The sequence below is a fragment of the Phoxinus phoxinus genome (assembly GCF_949152265.1).
Source record: "Phoxinus phoxinus genome assembly, chromosome: 12".
NCBI classification, from domain to species: Eukaryota; Metazoa; Chordata; class Actinopteri; order Cypriniformes; family Leuciscidae; genus Phoxinus; species Phoxinus phoxinus.
This window is the reverse complement of record NC_136887.1, coordinates 32654245-32668380: the sequence shown is the minus strand read 5'-3', so window position 1 is coordinate 32668380 and position 14136 is coordinate 32654245. Positions and strand designations below refer to the sequence as shown.

The window sequence follows — 14136 nt, the reverse complement described above, 5'->3', positions numbered from 1 at the left end:
TTTTATACGGCTGGTTGCAGAGTTGTGTGCAGTGATGAATCACAGTGAACGAAACACGAGTTGCATGACGGCAGTGTCTTAGAAAATCTGGTGAGAAATATAATAATAAATGCAGTGAAGCATGGAGGAAGAGTATCATTGTTAGCTGCATGGTATTGGTGAGCTACTTCACTGTGAAAAGTTATTTAATGCTTTAGAGTAGAGGAGAATATTGCAGAATGGCTTGCTTCCTACAATTGAAAAGTTGTTATCAAAAGAGAAATGATCAAATGGCTACCAGATGGTGATCACAATGGTAACCACAAAAATATCATAACAGAAACTCATCTAAATATCCAAAATAATGGAAGATTAAGCATTAGCAAGTATTTCCTTTACTCAATAACACTTTATTTCAACATTTACTCTTCTGATCCAGTCCCATGCAGAGAAGGCTAAATGACCCAGAAATCCACTGTCCAGTTTCAGTTAATGTTTACAAAAATGATTTAAGTAGTTCCAAAATGAAGGGAAATTAGAACTATTTGTCTCAACGTATTAATGTTTATCATCCTGATTAAGTTTAGATGCATTATTGTCCAAAAGAACACAACTTGCACCCTAAAAAAAATTTTTTTTTTTCTTTTTCTATAGGGAACATTCTTAACACAAGCAACTGCATGAATACATCCTGTGAAACCTTTATGTTTCTTACCTCTCCAGAATCTCTCCTCCTGCGATCTGGTATCACTAGAGTATTCCTATTACTGCCTGCTGCTATTGTAGAGCCGATACTCATTCTGGGTCCAACTAACATGTACCGTTTGTCTCCAGATCTGTACTGGATGCTGTGACACAGAGTCCCGTCGTAATTTGCGTCCTGTAAATACTTGGACGAATAGTCTGTAGATTTAGAGCACTGCATTACAATCAACACGATGATGCTGATGACAAAAAGCACTGAAACCGAGCCCAAAGTGATGATCAGATAAAATGTCACGTCGTTTTCCTCCTCGTCTTTTACTGTGTTTTTAACATCAGAAGCTGCAAAAGCCTCTTTGGGCTCCACAACTTTGACAATCACAGTCGCTGTTGCTGAGAGTGACACGTTCCCATTGTCTTTGACCAGTATGAGCAGTTTATGCTGGGCCTCGTCTGTCTCTGTGAATGAGCGAAGGGTTCTTATCTGTCCTGTATAGCGGTCCAGACTAAAGAGACTGTGGTCACTAACTTCCTGCAGTGAAAACAATAACCAGCCGTTGTATCCTATATCTGCGTCATAGGCTCTGACTTTAGTCACCAAATGTCCTGCGTTCACATTCCGGGGAATCTCTTCCACACCCTCAGCAGAACCGTTAGCGCTGACTGGATATAAGATCACTGGAACGTTGTCGTTCTGATCCAGAATAAACACGTTCACTGTCACGTTACTGCTCAGAGACGGACTTCCAGAGTCTGTAGCGAGCACATGGAACTGGAAAGTTTTGGTAGTTTCAAAATCAAAACTCTTTAGTGCATAAATCTCCCCATTTTCCGAGTTAATATTAATGAAAGATGTATATGCGTTTTCTACACCATCTCTCCATATTTGATAGCTGACCACGCTGTTTTCATTTGTATCTTTGTCAGAGGCAGACACAGAAAATAAAGATTTGCCAGGAGCATTATTCTCAATCACATAAAATGTATAAGGGGATACAGAGAACTCTGGACTATTGTCATTTACATCTGATATCTGGACAGTTATAGATTTAACAGAAGACAATGGTGGTTGACCAGCGTCTTTAGCTTCTAATGTGATGTCATAGCGAGAAATTGTCTCTCTGTCAAGAGATGATGTTGTCACTAATGAGTATGAGTTTTCTTGAGATGACGGCATTAGTTTGAAAGGTATGTCCTCAGGTAATGAACAGGTGACTCTTCCGTTTATGCCAGAATCTAAATCAGAGACGCTTATTAAAGCCACCGTTGAGCCAGCTTTAGAGTCTTCAGGAACGGCACTCGAGAATGACGTCACTTCTATCTGAGGTGCATTGTCATTTACATCAGCAATTTTTATAGTTATACTTTTATCCGTAGTAAGTGGAACAATTCCTTTGTCTGATGCTTGAATGTCAATCTGATATTTATCTTTTACTTCAAAATCCAAAAGACCGGTCACTGTAATTTCTCCTGTGATTGGATTTACATCAAAAAGTTTACGCAACTTGTAATTGACATTATGTCCTAATGAATAAACGATTTCGCCGTTCTGACCTTCATCCGGGTCAGTTGCGTTCACCCTTAAAATGGTTGTGCCAACGGGTGTGTTTTCATTCAGCGTTACAGTGTACGCTTCTTTAGTGAAAACAGGCGCGTTATCGTTTATATCTAACACATCTATCGTTATCTCCATAGTTCCAGACTTTGGTGGTCTCCCTCCATCTAAAGCGGTTAACTGCAATTGAATGCGTTTTGTAACCTCTCGGTCAAGCGGCTTTTGTAAAATCAACGCAGGAACTTTGCCATCTTCATCGCGATCTATTATTTCAATACGAAAATATTCGGTGTGGCTCAGTTTATAAGTCTGAACTGAATTACTGCCACTGTCTGGATCGCGCGCTGCCTGAAGTTGGAATCGCGCACCGGGAAGCACCGATTCACCTATTTCTAAATGCTTCACCTGATCTGGGAATCTCGGAGCGTGGTCATTCACGTCTATTACATCAACAGTCACGTAATGAATCTCGAGAGGATTTTCTAAAGCGATTTTTAGATTGATTAAACACGGAGTGATCCTCTCGCACACCTCCTCTCTATCTAATTTACCGTTCACATACAAGACACCGTCATTCTGATTTACTCTGAACATGGACTCGCCTGAGGTCGAGACGATGCGAAATCCTCGCTCCTTTAGTGTTCTGTGATCAATACCCAAATCCTTCGCGATATTCCCCACAGCAGCTCCGTCCTTCTGCTCTTCAGAAATCGAGTAGCGTATTTGTGCCCAGACCGTTCTGCCAAAAACAAGCGATGCAACAACGAAGAGGATTTTCACATGCCGCTCAAGCCACTGATCATGTCTCCTTTGTCCCATTTTTTTGCACTGTATTCGTTCCACAGCAATTTCACAACGGCTGTCCAAATATCAGTCCAGCAGCCACATGACAGATGACCGAAATATCAACGCTACGAAAGATATTACAAAGAAAACGAAGGACAAAAGCACTGAGAAAGCCGCACCGCTGGTGAAAAATAGATGGTGTACAAATCAAGTTGACGAGAAAAAAAAAACAGGGAGGTACTCTGACGTTTTTAGTGTAGGCTACTCTAGGTTTACACTGACACCTCGCGCTTTTTCATTGCATTGCTATTCATTCAACTCTGCGATTTAATAATGAGATAAAATCATGTTGAAGCTCTTGAAGTTCTTCTAATATAGGCTACCTCAAATATGCATAGACACAGAAAGTAGACCGCGTCTTATTATGCCGGATAGCAAGCGGCATCACACATTCAGCACCACGGACAGCGACGCACTCGCTCTCGCGGGTTTTATTTACATAACTAATTTGTTCAGTCATTAGGGCACATCAAAAATTCGAATAAAATATAATTCACATACAAATTTGGCTATTAAAGAACACACACATGAAATAGTTATATGTTACCATGTCCACACATTGGTGGAGTTTAGAATAAATTGGAAAAAAATAAAAGAGCAATGCTGATCATGAATGCAATACAGCAGCACAACGCTAGTGATTTTCTTACCTCTCCAGAATCTCTCCTCCTGCGATCTGGTACAACTAGAGTATTCCTATTACTGCCTGCTGCTATTGTAGAGCCGATACTCATTCTGGGTCCAACTAACATGTACCGTTTGTCTCCAGATCTGTACTGGATGCTGTGACACAGAGTCCCGTCGTAATTTGCGTCCTGTAAATACTTGGACGAATAGTCTGTAGATTTAGAGCACTGCATTACAATCAACACGATGATGCTGATGACAAAAAGCACTGAAACCGAGCCCAAAGTGATGATCAGATAAAATGTCACGTCGTTTTCCTCCTCGTCTTTTACTGTGTTTTTAACATCAGAAGCTGCAAAAGCCTCTTTGGGCTCCACAACTTTGACAATCACAGTCGCTGTTGCTGAGAGTGACACGTTCCCATTGTCTTTGACCAGTATGAGCAGTTTATGCTGGGCCTCGTCTGTCTCTGTGAATGAGCGAAGGGTTCTTATCTGTCCTGTATAGCGGTCCAGACTAAAGAGACTGTGGTCACTAACTTCCTGCAGTGAAAACAATAACCAGCCGTTGTATCCTATATCTGCGTCATAGGCTCTGACTTTAGTCACCAAATGTCCTGCGTTCACATTCCGGGGAATCTCTTCCACACCCTCAGCAGAACCGTTAGCGCTGACTGGATATAAGATCACTGGAACGTTGTCGTTCTGATCCAGGATAAACACGTTCACTGTCACGTTACTGCTCAGAGACGGACTTCCAGAGTCTGTAGCGAGCACATGGAACTGGAAAGTTTTGGTAGTTTCAAAATCAAAACTCTTTAGTGCATAAATCTCTCCATTTTCCGAGTTAATGTTAATGAAAGATGTATATGCGTTTTCTACACCATCTCTCCAGATTTGGTAGCTGACCACGCTGTTTTCATTTGTATCTTTGTCAGATGCAGACACAGAAAATAAAGATTTGCCAGGAGCATTATTCTCAATCACATAAAACGCATAAGGGGAAAAAGAGAACTCTGGACTATTGTCATTTACATCAGACACCTGGACAGTTATAGATTTAACAGAAGACAATGGTGGTTGACCAGCGTCTTTAGCTTTTAATGTGATGTCATAGCGAGAAATTGTCTCTCTGTCAAGAGATGATGTTGTCACTAATGAGTATGAGTTTTCTTGAGATGACGGCATTAGTTTGAAAGGTATGTCCTCAGGTAATGAACAGGTGACTCTTCCGTTTATGCCAGAATCTAAATCAGAGACGCTTATTAAAGCCACCGTTGAGCCAGCTTTAGAGTCTTCAGGAACGGCACTCGAGAATGACGTCACTTCTATCTGAGGTGGATTGTCATTTACATCAGCAATTTTTATAATTATACTTTTATCCGTAGTTAGTGGAACAGTTCCTTTGTCTGATGCTTGAATATCAATTTCATATTTATCTTTAACTTCAAAATCCAAAAGACCGGTCACTGTAATTTCTCCTGTGATTTGATTAACATTAAACAGTTTACGCAGTTTGTCATTGACGTCATGTCCTAATGAATAAACTATTTCGCCGTTCTGACCTTCATCCAAATCTGTTGCGTTCACCCTAAAAATTGTAGTGCCAACGGGTGTGTTTTCACTTAGTATTACAGTGTACGCTTCTTTAGTGAAAACGGGCGCATTATCGTTTATGTCTAGCACATCTATCGTTATCTCCATAGTTCCAGACTTTGGTGGTCTCCCTCCATCTAAAGCGGTTAACTGCAATTTCATAGTTTTTGTAACCTCTCGGTCAAGCGGCCTTTGTAAAATCAGAATGGGGACTTTTCCATCTTCGTCACGATCTTTAATTTCAATACGGAAAAATTCGGTGTGGCTCAGTTTATAAGTCTGAACTGAATTACTGCCACTGTCTGGATCGCGCGCTGCCTGAAGTTGGAATCGCGCACCGGGAAGCACCGATTCACCTATTTCTAAATGCTTCACCTGATCTGGGAATCTCGGAGCGTGGTCATTCACGTCTATTACATCAACAGTCACGTAATGAATCTCGAGAGGATTTTCTAAAGCGATTTTAAGATTGATTAAACACGGGTTGCTTCTCTCGCACACCTCCTCTCTATCTAATTTACCGTTCACATACAAGACACCGTCATTCTGATTTACACTGAACATGGACTCGCCTGAGGTCGAGACGATGCGAAATCCTCGATCCTTTAGTGTTCTGTGATCAATACCCAAATCCTTCGCGATATTCCCCACAGCAGCTCCGTCCTTCTGCTCTTCAGAAATCGAGTAGCGTATTTGTGCCCAGACCGTTCTGCCAAAAACAAGCGATGCAACAACGAACAGCATTTTCACATGCCGCTCAAGCCACTGATCATGTCTCCTTTGTCCCATTTTTTTGCACTGTATTCGTTCCACAGCAATTTCACAACGGCTGTCCAAATATTAGTCCAGTAGCCACATGATACGGATGACCCAAAATGCTCTAGAACCCGAAAGATATTACGAAGAAAAACGAAGGATAAAAGCACTGAGAAAGCCGCACCGCTAGCCTGGTGAAATAGAGATCGTGTATAAATCTGTGACGGGGGAAAAAAACAAAAACGGGGAGGTACTCTGACGTTTTGAGTTATACTCTAGGTTTACACTGACACCTCGCGCCTTTTCATTGCATTGCTATTCATTGAACTCTGCGAAATAATTATTCATTGAAGAATAATGAAGCTCTTAATATGCCTAAAATATACATAGAACCAAACAGAAAAGAGACAACGTCGTATTTTGCCGGATAGCACGCGGCATCACAGATTCAGATTCAGAACCATGGACAGCAACCCCTTTCCTCTCGCGGGATTCACTTACAAAAATAATTTGTTCAGTCTTTAGGGCACATCATTCAAACTAAGGCAGAAAACACAGCATAAATTCAAAAAATATATAGAATTCGGGACGACACAGACAGACATGGCAAACAAAAGCCTGCACTGAAAACAAAATTAAGTGTAAAATGAACTGCACTTTTTACCAATATGCTTTAATTATACATATTTTATAGACATTATTCCTTTCTTCACAACCCACTAAAGTCAGATACAGAAAGGAGGACAAATTTTATTTCTATATTTGAAGAAGCTCAAAACATTCTGCAAGATATTCAAGTCCTGCCTCAACAAAAGAACAATCATTGGAATAGGACCATGACTGGAGAAGAGATAATATATTGTACAGCATACATAAAAAGGAAAGCATAACATGACAAGCTGCTCTATTCCTACTTATATAGTTCAGTAACTTTTCTTCTCATATTATTATATATCTTTCTTCAATTCAGCATATTTAATATTGCTATGCTTTGGCTATGTAAAACATTCTTTATATCATAACAATTAATTCTTAAATAAAAATAAATCTGAATCTGAGAAAGAGGAAGGCACAAAGAACGTTTAATTTGAAACAACAGCCTGAGCAGCTTCAGTACCATGGACAGCAGCCAACGTGTGTCTTAAAACTGTTTCCTACAGTTAATACACAGATGTAGAAGTCATTTTCTTACCTCTCCAGAATCTCTCCTCCTGCGATCTGGTATCACTAGAGTATTCCTATTACTGCCTGCTGCTATTGTAGAGCCGATACTCATTCTGGGTCCAACTAACATGTACCGTTTGTCTCCAGATCTGTACTGGATGCTGTGACACAGAGTCCCGTCGTAATTTGCGTCCTGTAAATACTTGGACGAATAGTCTGTAGATTTAGAGCACTGCATTACAATCAACACGATGATGCTGATGACAAAAAGCACTGAAACCGAGCCCAAAGTGATGATCAGATAAAATGTCACGTCGTTTTCCTCCTCGTCTTTTACTGTGTTTTTAACATCAGAAGCTGCAAAAGCCTCTTTGGGCTCCACAACTTTGACAATCACAGTCGCTGTTGCTGAGAGTGACACGTTCCCATTGTCTTTGACCAGTATGAGCAGTTTATGCTGGGCCTCGTCTGTCTCTGTGAATGAGCGAAGGGTTCTTATCTGTCCTGTATAGCGGTCCAAACTAAAGAGACTGTGGTCACTAACTTCCTGCAGTGAAAACAATAACCAGCCGTTGTATCCTATATCTGCGTCATAGGCTCTGACTTTAGTCACCAAATGTCCTGCGTTCACATTCCGGGGAATCTCTTCCACACCCTCAGCAGAACCGTTAGCGCTGACTGGATATAAGATCACTGGAACGTTGTCGTTCTGATCCAGAATAAACACGTTCACTGTCACGTTGCTGCTAAGTGGAGGAGTTCCTGAATCCTTTGCAATAACTTGGAACTGGAATGTTTTTACAGTTTCAAAATCAAAGCTTTTAAGCGCATAAATCTCCCCATTTTCAGAGTTAATATTGATAAAAGATGTATATTTGTTTTCCTCTGTATTTTCTCTCCATATATGATAGCTAACTACAGCATTTTCGTTTGAGTCTTTGTCAGAAGCAGAAACAGAAAATAATAATTTGCCTGGGACATTATTTTCTGTCACATAAAACGCATATGGAGAGAATGAGAATTCTGGACTATTGTCATTTACATCTGATATCAGAACAGTTATAGTTTTAACAGAAGACAGCGATGGCTGTCCTGCGTCCTTTGCAACTATTGTGATGTCATACTGAAATTGTGTTTCCCTGTCAAGTAAAGCAGAAGTAACTAAAGAATAAATATTATCTTGTGATGACGGCATTAGTTTAAAAGGTAAATCATCGGACAGCGAACAGGAGATCTTCCCATTGAGCCCAGAGTCTAAATCAGTGACACTTATCAAAGCGACTGTAGTTCCAGGTCTAGAATCCTCTGGAATGGCGCTTGAAAATGATGTCACCTCTATTTCCGGTGCATTATCATTTACATCGACGACTTTTATGACTACACTTTTATCCGTCACAAGAGGAACAGTTCCTTTGTCAGATGCCTGAATGTCAATTTCATATATATCTTTGACCTCAAAATCTAAAAGGCCAGTCACAATTATTTCTCCAGTGATTGAATTAACTTTAAAAAGTTCACGTAAATTATCATTAACATTATTTCCTAAAGCATAAACTACCTGTCCGTTTTGACCCTCGTCCGAATCAGTGGCATTGACCTGTAAAATAGTTGTGCCCACGGGTGCGTTTTCATTCAGTATAACCGTGTAAGTTTCTTTTGTGAATACAGGCACATTGTCGTTTATATCCAGCACATCAATCAATATATCTATTGAGCCAGACTTAGGAGGTCTCCCCCCATCCAAAGCAGTCAGTAATAATTTTATGTTTTTAGTCACTTCTCTGTCAAGTGGTTTGTGTAAAATCAGAATTGGAATTTTACCATCTTCTCGGTCTTTAATTTCAAGACGGAAATGGTCGTTATTGCTGAGTTTGTAAGTTTGAACCGAATTGATTCCACTATCACGATCACGCGCAGCCTGTAGCGGATAGCGCGCGCCTGGCATAGCAGATTCCCAAATTTCCAGCCGCTTTTCATTCTCGGGAAACCGCGGACTGTGATCATTTACATCCAATATCTCTACAGTGACATAATGAATCTCTAGTGGGTTTTCTAGAGCGATTTTTAGATTGATTAAACACGGAGTGATCCTCTCGCACACCTCCTCTCTATCTATCTTACCGTTCACATACAAGACACCGTCATTCTGATTTACACTGAACATGGACTCGCCTGAGGTCGAGACGATGCGAAATCCTCGCTCCTTTAGTGTTCTGTGATCAATACCCAAATCCTTCGCGATATTCCCCACAGCAGCTCCGTCCTTCTGCTCTTCAGAAATCGAGTAGCGTATTTGTGCCCAAACTGCGCTCCCAAACAACAGCGATGCAGCAATGAAAGCGAGTTTCACGTTCAGCTCCAGCTGATGAAAGCGTTGTCTTTGTTCCATTTTTTTATGCGATCACAAAAACCCCTTCAGACGCAATTTCACGATCAGTCGATCAGTTGTATGAGTCCCATTGTTGCTCACGTTTAAGCTGAAATCGAGTCGGTCAACGCAAAACGCAGACAAATAACGGAATCAGTGGTGAAAACGAGAAAACACGAATAAACCAAGAGGGCGGTACAAGCACACACACACACACAAAAAAAACCATGAGCAACTGTTTGACGTCATGAGCCTTTCTCTAGGTTCACACTGACATCTCGCGATCTGAAGCGTTCGTTGCATTGCACCGTCCAAAATATTTTACTGTTGTCAAATGCATGTTATTTTATCAGTTGACTCCTAAACAATCCAAACTATATCCTTAAACATTCAATATTCTCTCATTAGACCAAACATAGTGTTTATGAAAATGAGTGAGTGATTGAGTAAAAGAGAAAGAGACAGAGAGATTCTGAAAAAGACAAAGTAGTTGCAGGTGCCAAGACCAATATCATAACTTTTATAGAAACTAAATGTCTACAGAAAACTCTGAGAACACCATGGGATAAACTTCAGCAACACAGGAAACCTCAACAAGGCTGTGAACAATCCGATGGACAATGCATGAAGATAATTGTATTGTTAAGATTAATATCAATTTACAATCCAATCAGAATCTGGATAAAAAATATTTAAATAAATTACAGTAACTGGATGTGAGGTCTGGGGTCTGTTCACAAATCAACAGTTCACTAAATAGAACAAACACCCATTAGAGACTCTGCAGGAAGAATTCTGCAAAACTATATTACAATGTAAATATCTAAATAATGCATTCAGAGCAGAATTAGAACAGTATCCACAAATAATTGAAATAAACAAGCCTTGAAATTCCATGCCCACCTAAATAGTGATACACAGATCATCCATCACAAAGCCCAAAGCCACCATTAGCTGACCACAGAGAGAAGTCCTCTCAGCCAGTTTGTTTTAAAATTGACTTTACATTTTAAAACATGTCCAGCTGAACCACAGAGCACAATACACAGCTAGACCAAAAAAAAAATTGCTAATATGTAAACTGCAATATTATCAGCATAATAAATTGGCAGAATACCGACCGACCCTAAAAACCCTGACCATTTACAGACAAGTGAACAGCACAATCTCTCCATAGAGGCAGGCCGACAAAAGACAGACCTGGCAAACAAACAAAATGAAGTGGAAAAAGAAATCCACTTTTTAACAATATGCTTTAATTGCACATATTTTAGGAAGACATTATTCCTTTCTTCACAACCCACCACAATCAAATATAGAAAGGAGGACACATGTCATTTCTACTTGGAGAAGCTCAAACCATGATGTAAGTTTGCATATTTAACATTGCTATGATTTGGCAATGTAAAAAAATATTTTTACCATAACAATTAAGTCTAAATGACAAGTAAAAATTTATCTGAGAAAGAGGAAGACACAAATAATGTTCCATTTGAAACAACAGCCTTGAGCAGCTTCAGCACCATGGACAGCACCAACGTGTGTCTTAAAACTGTTTCCTACAATTAATACACAGATGTAGGATTCATTTGCTTACCTCTCCAGAATCTCTCCTCCTGCGATCTGGTATCACTAGAGTATTCCTATTACTGCCTGCTGCTATTGTAGAGCCGATACTCATTCTGGGTCCAACTAACATGTACCGTTTGTCTCCAGATCTGTACTGGATGCTGTGACACAGAGTCCCGTCGTAATTTGCGTCCTGTAAATACTTGGACGAATAGTCTGTAGATTTAGAGCACTGCATTACAATCAACACGATGATGCTGATGACAAAAAGCACTGAAACCGAGCCCAAAGTGATGATCAGATAAAATGTCACGTCGTTTTCCTCCTCGTCTTTTACTGTGTTTTTAACATCAGAAGCTGCAAAAGCCTCTTTGGGCTCCACAACTTTGACAATCACAGTCGCTGTTGCTGAGAGTGACACGTTCCCATTGTCTTTGACCAGTATGAGCAGTTTATGCTGGGCCTCGTCTGTTTCTGTGAATGAGCGAAGGGTTCTTATCTGTCCTGTATAGCGGTCCAGACTAAAGAGACTGTGGTCACTAACTTCCTGCAGTGAAAACAATAACCAGCCGTTGTATCCTATATCTGCGTCATAGGCTCTGACTTTAGTCACCAAATGTCCTGCGTTCACATTCCGGGGAATCTCTTCTACACCCTCAGCAGAACCGTTAGCGCTGACTGGATATAAGATCACTGGAACGTTGTCGTTCTGATCCAGGATAAACACGTTCACTGTCACGTTACTGCTCAGAGACGGACTTCCAGAGTCTGTAGCAATCACTTGAAACTGGAATGTTTTTACAGTTTCAAAATCAAAGCTTTTAAGCGCATAAATCTCCCCATTTTCAGAGTTAATATTAATGAAAGATGTATATTTGTTTTCCTCTGTATTTTCTCTCCATATATGATAGCTAACTACAGCATTTTCGTTTGAGTCTTTGTCAGAAGCAGAAATAGAAAATAATAATTTTCCTGGTACATTATTTTCTATCACATAAAACGCATATGGAGAGAATGAGAATTCTGGACTATTGTCATTTACATCTGATATCAGAACAGTTATAGTTTTAACAGAAGACAGTGATGGCTGTCCTGCGTCCTTTGCAACTATTGTTATGTCATACTGAAATTGTGTTTCCCTGTCTAAAGGTGATGTGGAAACTAATGAGTATGTACTGTGCTGTGAAGAAGGTAATAGTTTGAAAGGCATGTCATCTTCTAAAGAACAAGAGACTTTGCCATTGAGTCCAGAATCTAAATCTGTGACACTAATCAAAGCCACTGTAGTTCCAGGTCTAGAATCCTCTGGAATTGCATTTGAAAATGATGTCACCTCTATTTCAGGTTTATTGTCATTTATATCCATAATTTTAATCATTATACTCTTATCTGTTGTATGGGGAACAGTTCCTTTGTCAGATGCTTGTATATCAATATCATAGCTGTCTTTGTCTTCGTAATCTAAGGGACCTTCTACAGTTATCTCACCAGTGAGGGTGTTAATATCAAAAAGCTTACGTACTTTACTATTAACACTTTTTCCAAATGAAAAAACTATCTCACCATTCAATCCCTCATCCAAATCTGTGGCGTTGACCTGTATCACGGTCGTACCTATAGGCGCATTTTCACTCAGCATGACTGAATAAACATCTTTGGTAAAAACGGGCACGTTGTCATTTATATCTATAACATTAATATTTATCTCCATTGTCCCTGATTTGGCAGGCTTTCCTCCATCTACAGCTGTTAACTGCAAGTTAATGCGTCGAGTTATCTCTCGGTCTAAAGGCTTTTGTAAAATCAAGATAGGACTTTTACCGTCTTCTCCGCGATCTTTGACTTCAAGGCGAAAATTATCATTGTGACTGAGTTTGTAATGATGCACAGAATTGCTGCCACTATCAGAATCGCGCGCAGCCTCAAGCTGAAAGCGCGCACCGGGCAGGGCAGATTCCCCAATCTCTAAATGCATCTCGTTTTCCGGAAAACTCGGCGCGTGGTCGTTTATGTCCACAATTTCAATAGTTACATAGTGGATTTCAAGTGGATTTTCTAATGCGATTTTCAGATTGATTAAACACGGAGTGCTTCTCTCGCAAATCTCCTCTCTATCTATCTTACCGTTTACATACAAGACACCGTCGTTCTTATTCACAGTGAACATTGACTGGCCTGAGGTCGAGACGATGCGAAATCCTCGCTCCTTTAAGGTTCTGTGATCTATGCCCAAATCCTTCGCGATATTTCCCACAGCAGCTCCGTCCCTCTGTTCCTCTGAGATGGAGTACTGAATCTGCGCTCGTGCCACCGCACCAAACACAAGCAATGCAGCCATTAGAGTGAATTTTGCGTGCGCTTTCAGCCATTGCGCGAATCTTCTTTGTTCCATTCTGGAGATAATACAGACAAGGATCTAGGCAATTCCTCTGCTACACTCGATTGACCATATTAAGCATTGCTTTTCCCTCTAAAAGTTTACACTTACTGGCGAAAAAACTCGAATCGCTGAAAAGCAAAAGCAAGAATACACTAGAACCACTGACGAGCAGGATACACGAGCACTAAATGGGAAGGGGAGGAATACCAGTATTTTACGTCATGAGCCGTACTCTATAGGATTACACTGACACCTCGCGATCACACAGCTGTAATGCATAGCATTCAATTGCCAAATGGCTACAGCAACAAAAATACAATAAATATTAGAAGCACGCGTCTATACAGCAGCAATACAGAAAACAATACAAACAAAATAATTTAAAGAAAGAACAAAAACACAGAAGCCTATCATAGACCAGTGTCCATATCTTTCCCCAGAGCATACAGAAAAAATAAAAAAACTAGCTTACCTCTCCAGAATATCCCCTCCTTCAGGGATATGCTATTACTATTACTATTATATCTTTCTTCAACGGTTATATGTTTGCATTCTTAATATTGATATTATTTGGCAATATAAACATTATTTTTAC

General features: G+C 40.1%; 5 protein-coding genes across 5 annotated transcripts in view; all 5 read right to left on the bottom strand.

Annotated features, from left to right (window-relative positions):
• Window positions 1-14136, bottom strand: part of LOC307008668 (protocadherin alpha-C2-like) — a gene marked incomplete at its 5' end in the record, with an annotated part of 159621 nt that overhangs the window by 111897 nt on the left and 33588 nt on the right. The window lies entirely within an intron of this gene.
• Window positions 572-3793, bottom strand: LOC307008017 (protocadherin alpha-3-like; the record flags this gene model as incomplete). Its single annotated transcript, XM_079630577.1, has 1 exon — window positions 572-3793. The coding sequence occupies exon 1, from the start codon at window positions 3053-3055 to the stop codon at window positions 572-574; it is 2484 nt and encodes an 827-aa protein (XP_079486703.1). The 5' UTR covers window positions 3056-3793.
• Window positions 1527-6093, bottom strand: LOC307008671 (protocadherin alpha-3-like; the record flags this gene model as incomplete). The annotated part of the gene is made up of 1 exon (XM_079631676.1): window positions 1527-6093. The coding sequence occupies one exon, from the start codon at window positions 6091-6093 to the stop codon at window positions 3652-3654; it is 2442 nt and encodes an 813-aa protein (XP_079487802.1). The 3' UTR covers window positions 1527-3651.
• Window positions 7241-9613, bottom strand: LOC307008016 (protocadherin alpha-5-like; the record flags this gene model as incomplete). The annotated part of the gene is made up of 1 exon (XM_079630576.1): window positions 7241-9613. One exon carries the CDS (start codon window positions 9611-9613, stop codon window positions 7241-7243), a length of 2373 nt encoding a protein of 790 aa, XP_079486702.1.
• LOC307008015 (protocadherin alpha-3) lies at window positions 11178-13553 on the bottom strand (the record flags this gene model as incomplete). The annotated part of the gene is made up of 1 exon (XM_079630575.1): window positions 11178-13553. The coding sequence occupies one exon, from the start codon at window positions 13551-13553 to the stop codon at window positions 11178-11180; it is 2376 nt and encodes a 791-aa protein (XP_079486701.1).